Consider the following 22,113-nt stretch of genomic DNA (forward strand, 5'->3'; position numbering starts at 1 on the left):
GGCGGCTCCCCCTCATTGTGTCCGCCATCTTGCGGCTCCGGCGGGGCCGCGCGGGACACGCTGGGAACGGGGGGTGCTGAGGGGGCGGGCGCGGGGGCTGCTGGGACGGGGGAGGGCGGGGTGGCTGGCGGCCATATTGAGTGTGGCAGGAAGAGCAGAGAGGCCCGCGCGCTCCCGGCCCGCCGCGATTGCCAGCATCTGCCACCGTCCCCGCCGCTCCCGGGGCCCGAGGTGCGAAGGGGCGGCGCAGGGCATGGTCATGGTCGAGCGGCTGTGGCGGGGCCGGGGTTCGTTATCCGTTATTTACCCACCCGCCCGTGCCGATTGAGGCGTAGGGGGCCGGGTTGAGGGCATGACGTCATCCCGTAGAACGGGCAATGGCCTCGCGCCGGGGGGAGACCGTGACTTCCGGTCGGGGCAGGGCGGGCTGCGGGCCGTGAGGGGCCCGGGGAGCGCGGGACGGCCGCGCCCTGTGCGGGGTGTCCCCGTGTGATGTTGATTTAAGGCGTCTTACGGGGTTTCCAGTGGAAACTAGAGAGAAACGCACCGGTCGGCAGCCGGCTGAACGTGAGCCCAGGCGTGCCCGGATGGTCTAAAGGGTCAGTGGCACCTGGCCTGTACCAGCCATAGTGTGGCCAGCAGGAGCGGGGCAGTGATTGTCTCCCTGTCCTGGGCACTGGCGAGGGCACTCTTTGAGTGCAGTGTCCAGTTCTGGGCCCCTCCGTTCAGGAAGGACATTGAAATACTGGAGCATGTCCAGAGAAGGGCAGCAGAGCTGGGGAAGGGTGTGGAGCACTATCATGTGAGGAGCAGCTGAAGAGCTGTGGGTGCTTACCCTGGAGAAAAGGAGGCTCAGGGGTGACCTTATATTCTCTACAACTTCCCCAAAGGAGGTTGTAGCCCGGTGGGGCTTGGCCAGCTAACCAATGACAGGATGAGAGGACACCGCCTCAATCTGTGCCAGGAGAGGTTTAGGTTGGACATCAGGAAGAATTTCTTCACAGGAAGGGTGCTTAGACGCTGGAATGGGCTGCACGGGGAGATGTGGGGTCACTGTCCATGGAGGTGTTCCAGGAAAGGCTGGCTGTGGCCATATGGGGTCAGGGTGGCACGGTGGTGCCGGGCCATAGGTTGGACTCGGTGTCTCGGGGTTCTTTTCCAACACAGGGGATTTTTTGTGCTGTGCCGGCATCTCGGCAGAGCCCGGCAGGAACAGCCTCAGGGCAGCCCAGGTGGCCAGGGAGTGTCAGTCAGCTCCCTCTCCTTTGAAACACACTGTGAACACTTTCTCACCCTTCCCCTCCCACTTTCAGCCCAGCAGTCAGCACATTTTTATTTCCCAGTAATCTTTATTCCTCTAAAAACTTGTTGGCAATATTACAGCAACACCACAGCTGTAGCACCGTGCTCCTACACCACGTGGGCTCTCAGGTAAAGGTGGGCAGCACACACTTAAGCCTTTGAGAAACACACCGTGGCTTTTGAGGATGCTGCTCCAGTACACACACCTTGGAACTGCTTTTTTCTATCAAATCCTGATGACAGGCTCAGTGTGCATGTTTTAGTGTATTTCTTACCTTTAAAAGCTGCTCTTGGACTATGAGTAGCTGTGAAAATTTCACCCCACGAAGTTTGCTGCTATTTTAAATTTAGAAACCAGCAGATCTTGTCACTTTGATCCCGCAGAAACACAATCAAAAGAAAAAAATGAACTGTAGATGCCTTCCTGAACGTTAATTGCATTTCCTCTCAAGGTGTCCAGAATAGAGTTTGATTTTGCTTTTGGATCCTGTTGCCCTCCTGTGGTCAAACCTCAGCAAGTCCAAGGACTGTTAAAGCTCTGCACGTCCTTCAAATGGGCTCAATTATTTTGTGTGCATTTATTTTTGTCTGATTAGTGAATTGTTTCTTTTCTCAGAGTCCTTGTCCTCGCTGTTTGCTTGCTGGAGCTCCCACTTACATGTTTGAAGATCTCATCCTCTCACACTGCTGTGGGTTTGGCTCTCAGAACGATTTACCTTTTTTACTTTGAAACAAAGTCAAGACTTTCACAGGGGAGTCCAGGGATACCAGAACACGCCCTCATTCCTCCCGAGGGTCTGGGGTCAGCTGCCCCTTTGTTAGGCCAGTTCAATACCCACAACTGATTTATTTTCCTGTGATAAGAGGGTTTAGAAAAGCTGGGAATGTCGTGCCTCCTGCACACTCTAAATTGCAGGATCAGAGCCTGGATTATCTCCTGCAGGCCCGGAGGTGACTCACCAATAACATCATAAGACAATTTACTTCAAAACACCTACAATACTTAGCTAAGTTTTAGAGTTGTATAACACCGTGGGTTGTTGATTTGATATTTTGTCACTTCCTTTTTATTCTTCTGCCTTTCTTCCTAATCGTTGGAACTTAGTTTGTCAGTTTATACCAAGCTGGAATTTAGCTGGCAGGATAATTGGATCTCCTAGAAAAATGTCATATTAAGTAGGAATTATGGATAATGCCCCTGCAAAATTAGTTAATGGAAAAAACGTTTAATTGCTGCTTGAGTAATATCGATCAAATGCAGTTATTCTGCCTATGCATTTCTGTATTAGATACCATGGAACCTGCACAATACAGGCACTTGTGCTTGCTCAGCAGCAAAAATTCACACTTCTCCCTGCTGAGGGCCCTGAGGCTTCTGTGGGCCCCGACCTTGAGTTTATCCCAGTTCCTCTGGAAGGTGCCTCCTTCAGCAGTTCCCCAAACTCTGTGCTGCTCTCTGGGTCCCTAATGAAGCTGTGGGGCAGCACAAGCACCAGCAGAGCCCCTGTTGATGACCAGCTGTCAGCTGGAGCCTGAACCATGCTTTCTGCCCTCTGAGCCCCTGGTCAGGCTGGTGTCCAGCTGGGATTGCCCAGCCCACCCTCCAGCGTGCTCACTGAATGGTGTCAAAAACCTCAGCAAAGTCCAGGCAGTTCACATCTGCTGCTTTCCACCTTCCCCACAGCCTCTTGTCTCAGCCCAGAGGGCAGCTGTAATTGTCATCCTGTGACTGATTAAGATTCCTGGCTCTTTCTCCTCTTATGTTATTTCCAGCTGAGGAGCTCATAATTTTCTGCTATTAATCCCAAAGACCATGACCTTGTATTTCGCAGCACTGAATTTCAACCCCTTTCTACTATTCCAGTCCTCAAGGCTCGCAGCTTTTCATCTTCTCTAGAATACTGTGATCCTTCCCTGGATTTTAAATGACTCTCATCTTTGATGGCAACTTGACTCAGAATAGGGAGCTTGAGAAATTACAGCATGAAAGGAAGTAAACTTGGCATGGGCTTGGCTTCGGGGTAGTAGTGTTCTGTGTTGAGCTACAGAAGAATTTTTAGTGAAAAATTTTTCTTCCTTGCAATCCCCAGAGCATGGGAAAATCATTTCCAAAAGGTATATAGGGAGTGAAGGGAGTGTGACCTAGAAAAGCTAGTAAGATGCATATGTCAAATCCAGTTAATTTTTTTTTTCTAATGATACTGATCTATATATATAAAATGCTGAATAGAACACTTATCTTCCCTGTGTTTGGCCTTAAGCCACATTCCCCATCAAAGGCAGAGAGACCCTGCTGACACTTTCCTGGTGAGTAAATCAGTCATGAGAGCAACATATTTCTTTTCCGAGCAACATATAGAGAGCCATGTACTGGAAACTAGGACTCCTGGCTTTCCCAGAGCTCAGCATATTCTTAAAACAAAGGTATCCAGGCTCCATCCTACTTTCTCCCTTGCCTGCCTGGCAAACCCTCTGGTCTCATCATACTGCTGCTGACCACCCTGATACTTTTTCCCACTTATGGATGCAGTGAGAGGGGGCAAAGGGCCCCTCACCCTGTCCCTGCACACCCACTTGTGCACTGGACCCTTCATAGCTGCCCATCCTTGCTGCAGACATCTTCTCTTTTGCCAGATGTGAATGAGGCCGTGCAGTAATTTTATGCAAATCCATGTGCAGATTAAAAAATTAATCAAATTCTGAAATTTTCATTTAAAGAGATTAGTCTTGAAAAATCCCCCATCTAATCCTCCCAGAATAGTGACTTGGAACAAGCCTTCAGTGCGTTGTTTCCCTCCTGGGTTTAGTGCATCTCCTGGAAAATTTTCTTGTAATGCTTTTGGGACCATGTGGAGCAGCAAGCTTGGGTTTGAGCAGGGCTCACCAGGCGAATTAAAGTTGATATATCAAATGATAGAGGAGATGTGTCAGTAAGTGGGAACAGGGGAGTTTAAGGCAGTAAAATCTCCACTTTGTTGTACTTCATAGGTAAATTCCCCTGGTGATGCAGGAGGAATTGCAGCAGGGAGCCTTGGTGAGCCTGTCAGTAATTTACATGCTGAGAGGCCAGGAAAAAGTCACGCAGCAAGAAAAACGAGGAACAAGAGACACTGCTAAAACTTGCTGTGTCTGGGAGTTTACTGCTGTAATCTGTCTCTTAGAGCTTGAGCTCAAAATTATCCTCCAACAACTGGGGTTTGATCCAGTGCTATCTCAAATATTTTCCCAGCCCCTCGGGGATTTTGAAGCTGACCCTGTAGAAGGTGTGCCAGCCACCAGTCCTGGAGGAAATCCAGAGGTATCCTGACAGCATTGAAACTAAAGTAACTTAGGTCCCTGTTCTCAGTTAAATCATGTATTCTGGCACAGCATCCTCTGATCTCACAGCACCTGAAATGCTCAGGATGTCTGTGTGGTTGGGTTGGCCTGCAATAAGCTCAATTGCCCCAAGTTCAAAAAAACCACAAGCCCAAGATGCAAATCCTTGAACAAACCTCCAACCACAGCAGCTGGAACAGCTCAGCTCTGCCCAGTGATGGCAGACTTGCCCCTAGAAGGGAGTAAAGGAGTATTTTTCTAGCTTTCAAGTACCTGCCATGGAGTGAGGCGCTGGCTCATTTTTCTCACTGCATGGGCATGGCCAGCTCATTTGTTCACTGTTTTCTTCCCCAGTGTGCCTCCAAGTTTATGGCTCAGACTCTGCCCTGCTATGTCCATGCTTTTGGTCTCTTGCCACCATCCAATTTACTTGGCAGCTTTACCACATTTCTGCCCCTACTGCTGGATTCTTTCTGTCTCCCTCTGACTTTGGCTCCTTGCCTGCAGAATTGCTTTAATTAAAAAGTTAATGAAAGGTAATGCAAACGAGCATTTTGCCTGTATTTTATCACAGTCCAGCTCCTTCCCCTGCCTCTTTCCCAGAGAAGGTGAAAATGAGAAGCTGGGGTTTTGCTGCATTTTGGTGTGAGAGCTAACAGTGGAAATTTCTACAGGCTTAGGAGGAGCCCTCTGAAGAAAGGGCTTATAATGGTGTGTGTAGATTATTATAAGTGCGTAGATTATTCATGAATGAAAGCTGAGGAAGTTTTCATTTAAAGGGGATTAATCTAAACCCCTTAGAATCCTCCAGCTCTCTTTGGAACAGGCAATTCTTAGCATCATTTTCATCCTAAGCTTAGTGCAAACTTACAGAAAACTTTTCAAAAGACTATATCCCAGCTCCACATTATCCCAACCAGGGACAAAGGGAAGGTGTGAAACCTGAACCTCACTTGTGCCTATAGCTTGTCACCTTATATCCATACAGAAGAGGGCTCATTCATCCTTAAGTGATTTTCCTGAGAAACTGGGGAACTAAGATTAGTGCATGAAGTAATATGAGTCACATCATCAGCCCCTTCTCCCAGCCCAGATTCCTCACAGCCAGCAGTGGGAAGAGGAAAAGGCAGGGATGTGAGGGTGTAATTTCCCCTCGTGCAATATGTAGCAGTTAACAGGCAATTACACCACTTCTAAACCCACCATCTGGGGAGGGAGCATGAGAGCTGCCATTTGGGTTATTTTTCTTTCCACTACTGCCTGTGTTTTGGGGTGATATTCAGTTCTCTTGATCTTGTTTTTAAAGCCTTAGTAAAATGAGTAGGAGTTTTATTTTTTGTTAATATCTACAGTGGATTCCATAGCACTGATTTATAGCTGTTCCCTGATGACATTTAGTACCCAGTGCCTGAGACTGTATAAATAAATTACATAAAAAGGGATTTGTGGTATCATTAGCAGCACCCCCATTCCAAGGGGAGTCTCCAGTGAGCCTGTGTGTCTAATCAGAGCTGACAAGGAGCAGAGTCACACACTGAGACATCCAAAGCAAATGGATCTGTGCCAAATTCAGCTCTCTGTTGCACTGGCATAAAGTTGGATAACCTCAGAGCACTAGGGGGTTTTACACTGTATTTACTCTGCCTTTACACCTGTGCTCTGAGATCAGTGCCAGGCAGTGAACCCCAAAATCCTGAGGTGCAATAGAAAGGTGCTTGCTGGCTCCCACTGGCTCTGGATCAGGCCTCGATGGTTAAAATATAATCTGAGTTCAGAGTGCAGAAAACAGATTACATGCCTGCTATTGTACTGAAATGCTTTCCAGAGTAAGCATTAGCAGTATGTACACAAGTGCCAGATGAATTAAGCTGGCATTTAGTTTTTCCACCTCCAGTAGGAGAGGACTGCCTTTAAAGAACTCCTGCCTGCTGTGTGGTGTCTGGAGCTGGAGCTGCCAGGAGGGCACGTGTGACAGAGCCACGGCTGCAGGTCTGCTGGTGCTCAACTTCCCCTGCAGGTCTGCTGGTGCTCAACTTCCCCTGCAGGTCTGCTGGTGCTCAACTTCCCCTGCAGGTCTGCTGGTGCTCTATTTCCCCGGGCTTCAGGGTCAGCGGCGCGCAGAGACATCAAGGCAGAGACAAAGCCTGTTAAAAACTTTGGGGCTTTATTTTCTTCAACTCCCCTGCCTCCCTTTAAGCTTTTCTTCTCCAGCCTTTCCTGCAAACCCTGTATTGCAGCTCAGACGAGGTGACCTGGGGTGTGATGTGTGATGCACCTCTGCTTTGTAGCACCTTCCTCTGATTGCACAGTGCCCGGGGCCAGGTGAATCAGAGCCCTGCTGGGAGCAGATGCTTATCTCAGTTCCTGAGAGGTGCAGGGCTGACCTCACTGCGGCCCTCAGTTACTCTGGCCCTCACTGAAGTGGGGTCAGTGGTTTCAACTGCTGGCAGCATCAGCTGCCATGAAGTTTAAGTCTGGTAACAAAGTGGTCAGGGCACCCTGTCTTTTGTTCTCCTGTCTCCTCGTGGTTGAAAAGCCAGTCCTGACAGCACCTAAAGGGAGTACACATAGGAAGTTAATCTGCCTTGGCTTTTGGCTTTAAAATCTGTTCCCTAAGCAATGAATCGTTTACTACTATCCTTGTTCTTAAGGGTCTTTCCCCACGTCAGTGATTCTTGGGGTTCTTTCTCTGACAAACTTTTGATTCTTTTTATAGCTTTACCTACAAGTCCCTTGTCCCAATATTTCAGAGTGTTCCCAAGTTTCAATGCCTGAGAAGGTGTGTAGAGGTTTTCTCTGTAGATCTTTTGGGTCCCTGCAGCAAAATAAGGCAGATTTAGACCCAGAGGAGCAGTTGAAAAGCTTGTCCAGCTTAATGATTAACACCTTGCAATGCTAGGGAGTGTCAGGACAAAGAGACCTCTGGACTCCTGAGCTCTCCTAAAAGAAGCCCTTGCACAAAACACATCCATTTACTTTAGAGAGGATTAACTCTCTCTCAGGGAATTTCAATGGGTCTGTGATCAAGTGTGTTGCCCTGGCTGCTTCAGCCTCCTGGCACCCTGCCTTAAATACCATGAGCAGGAGAGATGCAGATCACAAGGATCTTTGATCCTCAGAAACCAGCAGTGAACTTGCTGCCAGTTAACAGAAGGAAGGAGAAATGCTGGGAGGGAATAGATGTGTGTGTGCCGGCAGGGGCCACCTTTCCTCTGTCAAGACAAGTATCTGCCCTTGAGCAGCTGAGATTTTTTGGTCCATGCACAGATCTGTTGCAGATAATGCTAATGCTCAGTGGAGAGCAGCTCAAATGAGCTTTCACAGACACAGCTTTCACAGACACTTTGCCTGGATATGAAGTCTTATTTGGGCTCTAAAAGTGATTTTAATGGATAATGAGGAGTAAAAGAGAAAGGTAAATTAAGCCTTGTGTTAATTTGTTGTTTGGTGACGAAACCTCATTACTGGTCTCTCTGTGGCCACCAGCAGCAAGGGACGAGGCAGCCAGCAAGGCTGCTGTTTCTCCTCAGTCCGTGTCTGATGCTGCAGGGACACATGGGGCAATGCACAGCCAGAGGGTGACATCAGCATTTGGCTGGCATGGGGAAGGGAGTTAATGTAGTGAAAAGCTGTTCCACCCAGATGCCCTGCTCTCTCCAGGACAGAGAGCAGCTTCCACAGTTTGGAAAGGTGTCAAACGCTAAGCAAATAGAAATGATGGCTTGCCAGTGGCAAATCTACAGTGATGGAGGAGCTGGCTGGCAGAGCTCACCTTCCCTGCAGGAGGTGATGAGATTGCAGGGGAATCACAAGCTGACAGATAGTTTGAATGTGACACTGTCCTTCCCTTCCTCCTGCCTGGGGAAAAGTTAGAAAATGCTGCTTGTATGACACCTTAATCTAGGGGAAACAGGAGCTAGAGTTCCACAGTTCATGTTTTGACCTCTCTGTTCTTTCAGTGACAGCCCTGTCTCTTCTACTAGCAAAAGTGTTCACTTTCCCTTGCAGGTCGGAGGCTGCTGGCTGTTTCAGCCCTTGGTGCCTTGCCAGTGGTGGCAGGAGTGCAGAAGCCACCCCACAAGGCAGAGGGGCTCAGCCCTGGCAGCCTGTGCCCCATGTCCCTCCGCGAGCACGCGCTGTCCCTGTTCCGCGGCGCCCTGGGCACCGTCCGCCCCGCTCCCATGCTGAGGAGGGCTCTGAAGCTCCAGGGAGAGGGGAGCCCTCAGCTGCTGGTCAAGGGCCAGGCCTTTCCACTGAAGAGGGACCACCTGTACCTGGTGGGTTTTGGAAAAGCTGTGCTGGGGATGGCTGCAGCAGCAGAAGAGATCCTGGGAGAGCACCTCACTCGGGGCATTATCAATGTGCCGCTGGGGATCCAGGAGAGCCTGCAGCGAGCAGGAATGCAGTAAGGACTGTTTCTGGGCAGTTTTGGGGAGCAGGGAGGAGGAGTATAAGCTGCCAGATTTTTCTCTGTGGGATATTGCTATGAACACCTTAAGTCTTTCTGAGCTGCCCTTGCTTTGCTGCCCACCCCATCCACCCCACTGTTCTCATCTTCAAGCACCATCACATCCCAGTGACACCAGTAATGCAGCTCACCTCTTGTGCTGGGTGTGCTGCCTCTGGCTGTGGGGAAGAGACACTCAGCAAAGGCCTTGTGTCCTGGTCACTCCCTGTATGCCAGTGGAACCCCAGGCACCTGCAGGTGACAGCCTGGCTGCCTGTGTGGGTGCACAGATCCATGCTGTAATTGCCTCTCTTACCTCACCAGGGAGATGCTGCTGAAGCCACACAGCAGAATCCAGGTCATCGAAGGTGCCAAGAACAACCTCCCAGATGCAGAGGCTCTGAAGGGAGCAGTTGCCATCCAGGAGCTGGCTGAGGGGCTGACTGCAGATGACCTGCTCCTTGTGCTCATCTCAGGTAGTGTGGGGATCCCAGGGAGTGGGATCTGCTGAGGCCCCCAGCTGCCTGCCCACCCCTGACCCTGCAGCAAGGGAGTGCTGTGCTGTGCCAGCCCCTTCAGCACAGACACTTGCACCTCTGATTTTTCCTCTCCCTTCTGCCATCCTTCCTCCAGGCATGCAGCAGGGGAGAGCACAGGGCTTCCTGCTGCTGCCTCCCAGCACTGGAAAGAGGCTGAGCTGCAGAGGCTGGGTCCTGCAGCTGTGCCACCACAGTGAAGTGGCACCTCTGGGCACAGCCTGGCAGCTGTTCCCACCTCTTGGCAAGGAGACACTTTCTTCCTGCCCCCTCCTTACCTTTGGGGACGCAGACTTGGAGAAGCAAGCACTTGGTAGATTTGCATGTTCAGCCTTTGTGCAGGAGCGTGAGTCTGAAAGCTGAGCTCTGGGACTGACCTTTCCCAGGGCTTGGCTCCTTCCCAGCTAGTGGAAATGAGGCTTCCAGGTAGCACACAGTAAGCTGCATGCCTTGCAGGGGCAGCCCTGCACACCCCCAGGGCCTGGCTGGTGGCCCCCAGGCTGTCCCCAGATCCAGGGCTGTGCAAGAAGATGCATCAGAGGGATGCAGTGACATCACCTCATCCTGAGCTCAGTGGCAGAAGCATGCAGGGGCTTGGAGCAGCTCTGCAGAAAGGCCTTGTTCTCCTCTGCTCAGTGTTTATTCCCCTGTGGATGCTGCAGCCTGATCCAGTACAGAGAGAGCAGTGCCATTAGGCAAACACCCAAGTGACTGGAAGCTAGCTGTGCTTTCTGGGGATTCCCCTGGGCTTCCTCCTGTCTTCTGGCTCCAGGGATCTCCAAGAGACTCCTCAGCCCTTCAGGGAGCCTGTGCAGGATCTCCCCGTGGCTGTGACTCCCTGTGCATGTGCACTCCCACACAGCAGCCGGTCCCCAACTGCTCCTGCCTCTCAGCTAGATCCCTGGCTATTGACTGAAACACAGGCATTTGCATTTGTTTTTCTTGCTCATCATGTTTTATTGATGCTGATTTGTCTCAAACCTCTGAGCAGGCTTTGCATTTTGACAGTAGCATTCAGCTGTACTTCTGTGCACGTTCACTCTGTGCACAGGCCTTGCTCTTTTCTCCTCTGTATTTTCAATCCATTCCACTTTTCCATTAGAACCTTTCCTTCTTTTCCACATTTCCAATGCCTGCTTGTGTCAGACAGAATTCCCAGCAGTGAAGCTATCACCCTGGACTCAGTGTGTGCTTTGTCCTTTGCAATACTGTCCCCCCTTTTCTCTCCTCCCAGGCCTGGATGAGTGCAGTTCAGCAGTTTCCAATCTTGCTGCATCCCTAGCCAATGTTTTTACACACTGTCCTGAATAAATGGAGCCACCACATCAGGCAGTGTCCCCATGTGGCCAGCACTGGCTGCTGTGTGATCCATGGAGGCCATGGCTCCCTGCTCACACACCCAGGTGACCCCTCAGTATCAGTGTGAGGAGCCAGCTGCAGCCCAGTGCAGAGGTGAGGGTGGGTGCTGTCCCTCTTCTGTCACCCCCACCACACTGCAGGCTTGTGGTGCCCCCATGCAGCCAGGCTCACACTGCCTGGGTGAAGTGTAGCTGAGTGCAGAGAGTGCAGCACAGCAGTGATTCAAACCCACCACTGAAGATGACTGAATTCCCCAGAGATGTTAGCTTAGGTCCCCAGTCACCTCTGCCTTCCCTCCAGACACTGGTGAGGGAAGAGAAAAGGCTAAAGCCTTGCTCTCCTTTGTCCTCCTTCTCCTGCTATCCTGATGTCCTTGCCATCTCTTCTGCATCCTAGGGGGTGGATCTGCCCTCCTGCCTGCTCCCATCCCTCCCATCCTCCTGGAGGAGAAGGAGAAGCTCACAAAGCTGTTGGCTTCCCGAGGAGCTGCCATACAGGAGCTGAACATTGTCCGGAAGACTCTGTCCGTGCTGAAGGGTGGAGGGCTGGCCCAGCTGGCACATCCTGCTCAGGTAACCAAGGGAAAGCCCCTGTCTGCCCAGACATCTCCCATCTACCCTCAAAACACAGGTTTAAATCAGCTTGCCAGGTTTTTGTCCATACTGAGTGAACAGCTTTGCACACTGTTTTGGGGCTCTGTGGCTGAGATTTCACTTTGGACAGAAACTCTCAGGGAGACAGAGCTGGGAGAGTGGGAATTCAGACTTGGGAAACATCAGCCATCCCATCATGCAGACCCCAGCCCACAGCCAGCAGGCACTTCCAAGTGTTGGTGCTTCAGCACAGTACTTTCAAGGCTGGCCCTGACCTTGGCTCCCCTGGGGGCTGTTCTCAGCATGTCCCATTGCTGAAGCCACACTAGGTTGGGCCTGACAACTGCAGTGTCACAGGTTACATCTTCCAGCATGATAGTCTCCAGCTTCAAAGGGGACTGTAAATCTGTGGGTTTGAGAAGGGCAAGGTGACACTCACAGGTCCATAAATTGAAAATGGGTTAAGCCCTACCCTGTTTCCATCTGCTTTGATGTGGGGATGGCACTCAGAGCAATGCTTATGCCAGGGCTCTTTTGTGGTCACCTGTCTTTGCCTCCTGCAATAATCTGTGGGCATTTCTTTCCACAGGTGGTGAGTCTCATCCTGTCTGATGTGATAGGTGACCCCCTGGACATCATAGCGAGTGGGCCCACTGCTCCCAGCTCCCACAGTGTCCAAGACTGCCTCCAGATACTCACCAAATACAACCTGCTGCACAGCCTGCCCAAGTCAGTGGAAATGGTCCTCTCCAGCTCTCCCACCAAGCCCACCGCTCCAGAAAACTACTCCCACGTTTCCAACATCATCCTTGGCTCCAACAGGCTGGCTCTGGAGGAGGCCAGGCACCAGGCTGAGGGCCTGGGCTATGCAGCCCTGGTGCTGAGCGCAGCAGTGCAGGGGGAAGTGGGCAGTGTTGCCACCCTGTACTGCCAGCTGATCCAGCTGCTCTGCCTGGGCTTCAGCAGCCTCGCAGAAGGGCCCCTGGGGGACGAGCTGAGGGGCAATCTCCTGCAACTGGCAGCAGAGCTGCAGATCCCAGGCTTGCACCTGGAGGAGTTCCTACAGGCCCTGAGAGGATTGGGGCCTGACAGACCAATCTGCATCCTGGCTGGTGGAGAAACCACGGTCCAGCTCCAAGGAACAGGCAAGGGAGGGAGAAACCAGGAGCTGGCCCTGCGTGTGGGGCTGGGGCTGCACAAGGCCCAGGCCACAGGAGCCAGCAGCCCCCAAGGGAGGTGTGAGATCCTCTTCCTCAGTGGGGGAACAGACGGGCAGGATGGGCCAACGGAGGCAGCAGGAGCCTTCTGCAGCCCAGGGCTGGTGGCTGAGGCACTTCAGGAGGGCCTGGATGTGGAGGCCTTTCTCAGGAACAATGACTCCTACACATTCTTCAGCCAGTTCCAAGGTGGGCATCACCTCCTGGTGACAGGCTTGACAGGCACCAATGTCATGGACATCCAGGCCATTTTAATTAGAGCCACGGAGAGATCATGAGAGCTCCCTCTGCAGACACCCAGATGCACTTAATTAGGAGCAGGAGTAAATGAGAGCACCAATGCTGTGGACAAATGCAAACTACTTAAATTAGGGCTCACTGTTGAGGCTGCCAGTGTCTTTGACAGAAAGAATCCACTATGTAGACACATGAGTGAATGTCCACAGCAAAAACAAGCACTTCTAATTGGTGGGATCAGAGGAAGGTAAGGGGTCACATTACAGAGAAAGAAACTGGATTTAAGGCATGTGACTGCTCCAGTTAATTTAAGAGATGTAGGGAAGTTGAGGCCATTTGCAGAGCTACCATGGAGAGCCCTTGCTGCACTGTTGCACTTGCAGTGCCCCCAGCTAAGAGCAGCTCAGCAGTGGGGTTTTAGGGGTCCACTGGAGCAAATTACAGCAAGGCCTGCTCACATGAAGCATGGAGCTGCTGGGGGGATGTGCTGGGAAGGGGACACCCAGCACCTGCTCCACAAGCCAGCACAGTGCCCTGCAGCTCTTCCCACAGCAGGGTACTGAGATGACAGAGACCCCAGGCCCAGCAGGATGCACAGCCAGGAGTGTGGCTAAGAAGCACGCTGGCAGAGAGAAGTTCTTGATACTGGCTGGGTGGCACAAGCAGTGCACAGTGACAAAGAGGACAACATACCTTCCCTGTACAGTGTAAGGATGGGGATGAATGAAGCTCAGTGACAAGCCAGCTGTGTGGAGTCCTCCTCCAGCCTCTTTCCCTCCACAGCAACATCTTCCCTGCTGGTCCCTGTTGGGAGAGCCTGTATGCCAGCAGCATGTATGCTATGGGCTTTCATGGTGTTGTTTTCCAACTGTAGAAAACTGTCATGCATCCAGCCCGAGCCACTGACCTTTCCTCTGCACTGAGGCAGAAGTTGCTGTCATTCTGATTAACTCTGCTAATTCCACAGAACAAAAGACAAGGAAACCTTCGTGCTCAGCTCTCCTGACCCATACTGCTGAGCTGATCAAAGGGCAGATCTGCCAGAGCTGTGCTCTGACAGGGAGCTGCTCCCCCCACATGCACGAGGACACTGTGGTTATCACGTTTTTGTCACCTACTGCAGTGTGGTATGTGGGAGAGCAGAGATGAGCTCGGTTTCCCAGGACAGGGAGCTCACAGTGGGGCAGGATTTCAGGAGGGCTTTGCCTGCAGCAACAGGCACACTGACGGTTTGGCTGGGTATTCAAAGGGCTTTAGCTCAGCAGCCAGTATGACCCAGCACGTCCAACTCCTTTTGAATATCCGTCTGTTTGTTACAGAGCCTAAGTGGGAGCTGAGCTCCTTTGAAAATCCAGCTCTAATGTAATAGGACACGCTTGACTCAGACTCTTTCCAGACAGACCGACCTACTCCGTGTGCCTGATCTCATCGCGTGACATAAATACACCCTTGTGCCAACAGCCTGTGGTGTCTCACTGAACAGTCACTTGTTCTGCACCCCACTTCAAGGTGGATCAGAGGGTGGGGTTTTGTGGAGGATGCAAAACCTCCTATTTTGGTTTTGAAGCCAGTACCTAACAAGTAGGGATATCAGCAGGACCATCGTGGGGCCTGCTGTCGATGCCAGGCTGGCAGCTGGACATTCTGGGCTACAGCCCAGGCTCAGAATAAGGCACAACCCTGGGAATTTCAAAACCCCACTCTTGCCCGGTGGTTTAAACTCATCCATGCATCTCATTTGTCCTCAGAGTCTGAAGGTCTTTTGTAACATGCCTGAACTTGCTCACAGTGGCAAACAGCTCCCAGATCTGCTGGGGAAAATCTGCCAAGCGTTGCAGAGCTCGCTGTGCCCCTGTAGTGTCAGGGGTGGTTGTGCAGGAGAAGCTGCTTTGTGCCCTGTATTTTTCTCCAGAGGTCGCTGGCAGGTCGCCTGCACCGTGCCCAGCAGGGCAGCTCCACGGGGCACTAACATGGGCAACCACACAGCCACGAGTGTGGGCTGCAGCCAGGACAGCTGGGTGAGGCTGGCTCCACACTGCTGGGTGCTCCCTGGGCCACTCTGCTGGCTCCAGAGTGTGCTGGGTGCTCCCTGGGCCATTCTGCTGGGTGCTCCCTGGGCCATTCTGCTGGCTCCACACTGCTGGGTGCTCCCTGGGCCATTCTGCTGGCTCCACACTGCTGGGTGCTCCCTGGGCCATTCTGCTGGGTGCTCCCTGGGCCATTCTGCTGGCCCCACACTGCTGGGTGCTCCCTGGGCCATTCTGCTGGCTCCACACTGCTGGGTGCTCCCTGGGCCATTCTGCTGGCTCCACACTGCTGGGTGCTCCCTGGGCCATTCTGCTGGCCCCACAGCATGCTGAGCCCTCCCTGGGCCATTCTGCTCCAGCAGAATGCAGAGTGACTCCCTTTCAGGCTGGGGTGCCTGGCAGAAGGGTCACTTCAGCAGCAGACCAGTGTTTCAGCCTGGGCACACTGCCACCACTGCCACAGGGCCACCACAACCCCCTGCCCACAGCTCTGCCACACTGCTGAGCACCACCCTGGACTTGGAGCTGCTGCTTGTGCTGCCTCCCAGTCAATTCCAGAGGACCTTGGGCTCGTGCTGGCTGGCTTCTCCTGGGAAATGCCTGCTCCAGGTAGCCCCAGCAGTGTCCTTGCTTCCTGAATGGTGGCTTTTCATAACGATTAAAGAGTGTGTGTTGGGGAGGAGAGAAGTCTAATAAAAGCTTTGTTGAAAGGATGGAGCTGTTTGAAGTGCATTTCCCATCTACCTTTGCTTGGCTGCCATATATGGATTTTTGTTCTTGTCCTTTCTTTCCTAATGAGGAGATAACAGGCCAGGGGGAGGTTCAGCAAGAACACCCAGGCTACAGAAATACTTCTCTGATGCTTCTGCCTGGATAACTCAAAGCTCCATTTCCAAGGGGTTGCTTTGGTGGACCCTGTGCAACTTCTGCCAAGGGACAAAAGGAGCACTGGAGTGTGCTCAGCCCTCCCAGACAAAGCAGCATCTTAATCCTCTGGACAGTGCTCAGCAGGGAATTGTCTGCTATCACTCCAGCCCAAGGCCAGCTCCCTCTGACCTGCAGTGCCTTCACAAAAGGTCAAAAGGCCCCATGCATGAGCCAACATACCTTTGGGCCCCACTGGCCAGGTTTAACAGGATTTGTGAGATAACACAAATCTTAAGACAGGAGAGAGAGCATCGCTTACCTGCCTGGTAATGATTTGCCTCTGGGCTGGCAGGGCTTGGCAGGAGCAATGACTTTCCCATTGGAACTCAAGTGAGTCACCACAGCTGAGCAGGCTTTGCAGCTTGTCCTTGCTGTCCTGGATGGGATATTGGCCTCATGAGAGTAAAGCTGTGCAAATGAAGACACCAGAGTGTGGAGCAGCCCCGGTGTGTGGGCTGTGCTGGGACCAGCTGTGTGCCACCCTGGCTCTGGTGCTTGTGCCTAAGGAGAAAAGTCACAGAGAGAGAGAGTGAGGACAGTAAGAGACACAGGGGCTTGATGCTCACAGTCCCTTCACTTTTTATCAGAAAGCAAAACTTTCTACACCAGCTGGCCTTCAGGAAGGAGGCAGGTGGGTGAAGATAGCCAGCAGCTCCCCGGCCATATCCCTACACATGGGCAGGGGACAGTGGGTGGGGGAAATGTGCTCAGATGCTGTGTGGGGAGCAGGTGAGCAAAGTCTGGGTATGTTCAGGGCTGATTTGCTCTCCCAGGTGGGCAGCTCGTAGCCAAACAGGGCTAACGGCCGGGGGAAGTAACAGCGTTATTAACAGCACGAGCTTCTGGCAGTAAATTAAAAATCTTGGCTGCCGCCCTTGGCTCTGCTCTTGCCTCTTAGAAGACATTAATATCACAGCTCCCCAGCATTCCCATTATCACTTCATTAAGGATCCAATAATGATAAATGTGGATGGTTTTATTTTGCACAGAGCCTGATTAATGGCCAATAATTCACTAGGTGTTAATGGGGCCCTTCCTTTATGGAGGCATTGGAAGGGGCTGCCTTTCATCTCCTCCACAAGCCACAATTTTCACCATTTTCGCTAATGTGACAGATATAACACAAACCTTGCAAGAGTGGCTGAGGCCTCTTGAGAAACCTTGAAGAGCATCGTGCCTGGGGCAGCCCTTGCTGTCGTGGCCATTCCTCAGCATCTTTTTCCTCTTCCTCCTCCCCTGTGCTGCTGGCAGTGCCTGCATATCCCAGGATATTTGGGGACGAAAGCAGAGCAGCAGATTCCCCAGGGATCAGCCCCGCAGTGCAGTCACTGAGGGTCTCCACACAGGTGTGGTGCAGAAGGGTGTTTGTGTGCCACCCTTGCAGGGGGGTGCAATGCAAGGAGTGGGCTCGTGCCGGCCTCACCCCAAAGCAGCCTGGCACCCCTCATCTGCATCCCAGGAGGGCTGGGGAGCCTGGGATGCAGGATGAGCTCAGGCTGAGGCCAGCAGTCCCCCTCCAGCCCCCGGGGACAGCTCTGGTGGCTCCTCTGAGGCCGGCTCCCGTGGCACAGGGGCTGCTCTCTGCCGCAGGAGCCCGGCGTAGTGCACGGCTTCAATCCCTATATGAAGTGGGATGTATAATCACATAGGAATAAAAAGCCATACAAGACAGCAGGCTGGGAGATGCTCCGTGCTGGAGGATGATGGGACAGTCCCTCTGCCCGGGCTGCCGCGGCCCTGCTGGGATGGAGCCGGACCCCAGGGAGCCCCAGGATCCCCCCAGCCCCTGCATGGGGTCTGTGGGGACACACAGGAGCCCTGCGTCAAGCAGAAGAGAGAGGCGATGTGTCAGCCAGGAGAAGGCTTGGGAGGCCCCAGAGCTGCTGCAGAGGGAGCCCCAGGAGGTGCCAGCACTTGCTCCCAGCTCTCCTAGCTAACAAGGGCCTCCCATCCCAACTCCCTGCTAGGGGCTGCGATAAGACTTGCTCTGTGCAGCACCCAGACCTCCTTCCCTCTCACAGTGCCCATGTGGGAGCACCACCCTGCAGGAGCTCCTCCAGCCTCGTATCCCTCTGCTTGTACCACCATTGTACCACCATTGTCCCCCAAGGCTTTACCAGCCCCACCAAGGCAGTGGGCACCACAACCCTCCAGCCCCACCAAGGCAGTGGGCACCACAACCCTCCAGCACCATCACAAACACCTGGTGAGGGGAGAAAAAAGAGCCAGCCTCCTCCCTGTGGCAGTCAGAGCATCCTTCTCCATCTTACCAGGGAGAGGAGCCCAGCAGCTGGAGCGAGCAGTTGCAGGGAGCTGTCAGCACCCAGCTGTCAGATCCCAAATCCCCTGGCAGCCCATTAGGAGCAGCTCCTGGCTGCCTGCAGGAGCTCTTGACAGGGGACCAGGCACTAACATGGATCCTCCTCTAAGGAGGTGGATGTGGGTGGAGGGAAAGCAGGGAGCTGTTCCTCAGTGAACACTCAGAGAGCAGCACTGGCACAGCCAGGGCAGGGAGCCCACCCAAGCAGTGCTGGGGATGTAGCCAAGGGTGGCCAGCAGAAAGGGCTGTTTGTGCCACCTCCTCTCCCCCTGCCTTTCTGCTCACATCCCAGCAGCAATTCTGGCATCCACAGGATGGGAGAGCTGGAGCAGTGCCTGGGGCAGGCGAGAATGGGTGCTGGGTGCAGGCTCATGCAGTGCAGCCCAGACTGAGAAGGGAAAGGTCTTCTAGCTAAAAACAAACAAACAAACAAAAAAAAAACCAAACTAACAAACAAAACCAAGACAGACAAATAAAAACTCCACACCAACCTCCCACCAAAAAAAAAAAAAAAAAAAAAAAACCAAACAACAAAACCCCCCCAGCAAAGTACCAATACACTCTCTGGTTGCCACACCGCACTAAAAAACTCTTTTTGCTGGCCCAAGACAGCACAGCCAGCCAGCAGCCTCCAGCTCAGCGCTATGGTGTTGTCTTAAGCAGCTCCAGAGGGGCTGAGCCACCCCAGAACCATCACCCTGGGCTCTCCTTAAGCCAGCAGGAGGAATTCCAAGCCTCAGGCTGCCTTTCCATGCCACAGGGTAGCACTGGGAACATCCACACTCTTCAAAACACTGCCAGAAGCCTTCCTCCACCCCCAGTGCCCAGGTTTCTCCAGGGGCTGGGGCTGTGCAGGAGGGTGGGCTCTGCACATCATCCCTCGTGGGATGTGTCTGCCCACACTGGATGGGCAGAGTCCTGAGGCAAGGCTCTCCACATGTCCCCTCCCTGGGCAGCGCAGGCAGAGGGCTGACAGGCCCCAAGGAAGGGGGATCCATCCCCACAGAAGCTTTTTTCAGTGTAAAACCTGGAGGGTTTGGCTTTCCACATCAGAATTCCAAGGCTGTCACCAAGAGCTGTGAAGAGGTGAGCGTCAAACCACATCTGTGCCACTTTTTGGGAGGATGGAGAGGACGCAGAGGGGGACAGCCCTGGCTTTCCCTCGGCCAGGCTGTGCCACGGAATTTGCCACATTAGGCACCGTGACTCTTTCAGAAGCACAAATCCCACAGTTTGAGGGGCCTGGCCCAACGAAATCCCCAACAAAACGCAGACAGGAACGGAATGGTGCCGGGCATGGGGGTGGCAGGGAGGGGACACTCCCAGGGACCCAACACCTGAGGGCAGCGCCGGGTCCCCATCGCTCCTTCACCGCCCCAGAGCGAGTCGGCAATTACGGGATCATCAGCTGATGAATTGTAGGAAAAGATGCGTTTGTGAATCACCGCACCCCGGCTGGCTACGAACACTGCCAGCGCTGTATTTGGGAGCAATTACTCTCCCCGAGCATGTGAATCATTAGGTATAATTACCCTAATAAATAAAAGGAAGATAACTCCAGTCTCTAGCCTAATCTAGAACAAGCGATTTTCGAGGAGAGCTGTATGAAATAAAAGCAGGAGCACAAGGCAGAGGGAAAGCAGGGAGAGGAGAGCTTCAAAACCTGGATGTGCTGTTAATCCTTCCCACAGGAACCAAAGCCAGCCGGCAGCAGTGGAGTCTCTCCCACAGGTCCTCACTGGAGTTTGGTGGCAGAGAATTTGCCACAGAGGGCTCAGTTTGGATGCAGCAGGGTTGTCCCTTCCCAAGGCAGCATCCCACCGGAGCACAACTTCTCTTGGCAAAAGTTTCCCTGCTACAAAAATGCAAACAGGTTAAAAAAAAAAAAAAGCCAAACAGATTTATTTTGGAGACGATGGCGGGGGGGCAAGAGTTAGTCTAATGAAACCGTTTTGCTTTTCCCCTGGGAAACACCGGAATGAAAAAAAAGAAAAAAACAACAAAACTCTAAGCCCACCCCACTCAAAGTTGACATTTTGAAACGAAGCAGCAATTTTCTTCTCCACTTAAAATGTCATCACAGACTTTTGCTGTAAAAAAAAAACAGCTTTCCCTGAGTGACATTTTGAGGGGAAATGTTGACTTAAAACCAGAAGGAAACCCCCAGTCCATGCAATGAAATGTTTCGAGCTGAAGTGAGACTCCTTGCAGGGAAATTGATATTTTTTGCAGAGAAAAAACAAAAAACCCACCCCCAGCTACACATATTTAGTGGTTTGAATTTCCCATGGGAAAAACCCATCTCAAGGAGGCAAGACTTTGGGAAAGGATGGAGCAACATCACCACCCTGTTCTGGAAGAAACAGCAAACGGCATCCCTGATTCTGGGCAAGGTTCCTCAAAAGCTTTGCAAAAAATCAGTAGTAGAGTCTGTTTGTCCTGGCAGGTGCCAGGCAGGTGGAGCTGGCTCTGTCCTGTCCCTGCAAGATGCCCAGCCCTCAGTGGGGAAGATGCCAAGGCCAGGGGGTGCTGGCACTGGATTAGGGAGCCCTGGTGAGCAATAGCAGAGTTTATCCCACAGCCTTTGGGGGAGAAATTGGATTTAGTCTGTGACTCATGGGAATCCTGCTTGTTCCCCAGGGAGAAAGAGGATTGTGGCTCACTCCGCCTGTGCTTGCAAGAGGGGCTGGGCTCTGCCCAGAGATGCTCCAGGAGATGGGGCTGGGCCTGCACTCTCCTCTTAGGTGGGGTTTGACCAGGAACAATCTGTGCTCGGGCTCTCCCTGGGGCCACAGTTATTGCTGCCTGGGTTCTGTTTTTTTTAATAAACCTGTAATATGAGAGGCCTGCCCAGGAGAGCACAGGGATTATTGGCAAATATCAGTTCCCATTTGCCAGGCTTGGAGGGGCTTTAGCCACATGGATTAGCCAGGAACAGAGGGAGGGACACAAAGCACCGGGATGGGACAGAGCAGAACTGACTCCTTTGAACGCAGGGCTGCAGCAAAATCCTGCAGACAAGGATCCTCCAGCCTCCAAAGGAAAGGCCTGGGTGGGAAGGGCTGTGGAATCCTAATTAGCTTTTTGATATTAATGACTTGGCACAGAAGCAAACAAGGCAGTAACAGTGCCTGGCACAGCTCCTGCTGCCACATCCCAGTCCCGGCACTGGGCAGCCTGCACGAGGGGCTTGGTGGCACAGCCAGGGACGTGGGGACCCAAAGAAGCAGCAGCAGAGGGGGAGACATACCACTGTGGGACAGGAACTGCTCTGGGATGACGGCACAGGGAGGATGCACAGCATGCAGGATGTGAAGGTACACAGCAGGACATGCTGTGGTTTCTGCCACCATCACCAGGACATGCCACCACTTGCACAGGGCCACCTCCCCTGCCAGGGGCTTTCTGCACGGCCAAGGCTGAGTCACTTCATCCCAGCAGCCCAAGGGCAGGGCACCCATCACCAGCTGTGCCAACAGGTACCTGCTGGCTTGGAAACACAAGGTGTGCAAATAAGTCTTTGTGCTGGATATCTGTGTCTAATCCCCTTTTAGGGGCTCCAAAAGCTTTTGGGGCACCCAGCAGGCAAACCAAGAGGAGCCATGGGGTGCAGGCCAAGGGCCCATGCCAGGGGTGCTGGGGACACTCTGTTATATTCATGAGAGCTGTTAATTTTCAAATGCTGCAGGGCAGGGAGGGGATGAGCCTCCCTCTTGCCCAGGAACACTCAGTGACCAACAACTTGTGTCCAAGGCTGACAGATGCTCGAGGAGGCAAAGGGGCTCCCCACACATCACCTCCAGCACTCTGCGTGCAAACCTAAGAGCCAC

The 22,113-nt window shown here is 52.7% G+C and overlaps 1 protein-coding gene and 1 long non-coding RNA gene across 5 annotated transcripts; one reads left to right on the forward strand and one right to left on the reverse strand.

The window, feature by feature from the left end:
* The first annotated feature begins 152 nt into the window (after positions 1-152).
* GLYCTK (glycerate kinase) lies at positions 153-14,469 on the forward strand. 3 transcript variants are annotated; one of them, XM_063164591.1, is made up of 5 exons: positions 153-231; positions 8,629-9,025; positions 9,392-9,543; positions 11,359-11,534; positions 12,145-14,469. In XM_063164591.1, exons 2-5 carry the CDS (start codon positions 8,736-8,738, stop codon positions 13,048-13,050), a joined length of 1,524 nt encoding a protein of 507 aa, XP_063020661.1. In that variant the 5' UTR covers positions 153-231; positions 8,629-8,735; the 3' UTR covers positions 13,051-14,469. The 3 variants fall into 3 exon arrangements, with proteins under 3 accessions (XP_063020661.1, XP_063020659.1, XP_063020660.1); XM_063164589.1 differs by lacking the exon at positions 153-231 and adding an exon at positions 6,125-6,637; XM_063164590.1 differs by lacking the exon at positions 153-231 and adding an exon at positions 6,125-6,609.
* On the reverse strand, positions 10,536-18,742 carry LOC134422486 (uncharacterized). 2 transcript variants are annotated; one of them, XR_010028819.1, is made up of 3 exons: positions 17,092-18,742; positions 16,223-16,464; positions 10,536-13,813 (listed from the first exon to the last, which is right to left on the reverse strand). It is a non-coding gene; the product is annotated as an uncharacterized LOC134422486 (long non-coding RNA). The 2 variants fall into 2 exon arrangements; XR_010028818.1 differs by having other exon boundaries at positions 16,223-18,742.
* Positions 18,743-22,113: the final 3,371 nt, after the last annotated feature.

Source organism: Melospiza melodia, chromosome 10 (assembly GCF_035770615.1).
Source record: "Melospiza melodia melodia isolate bMelMel2 chromosome 10, bMelMel2.pri, whole genome shotgun sequence".
NCBI lineage: Eukaryota > Metazoa > Chordata > Aves > Passeriformes > Passerellidae > Melospiza > Melospiza melodia.

Excerpts from the sequence above, each read along its gene's own strand:
- GLYCTK (XM_063164591.1), top strand. The coding sequence starts at position 8,736 with ATGTCCCTCCGCGAGCACGCGCTGTCCCTGTTCCGCGGCGCCCTGGGC. Across the intron at positions 9,026-9,391 it reads CTGCAGCGAGCAGGAATGCA|GGAGATGCTGCTGAAGCCAC; the intron begins GTAAGGACTGTT and ends TTACCTCACCAG. Across the intron at positions 9,544-11,358 it reads GCTCCTTGTGCTCATCTCAG|GGGGTGGATCTGCCCTCCTG; the intron begins GTAGTGTGGGGA and ends TCTGCATCCTAG.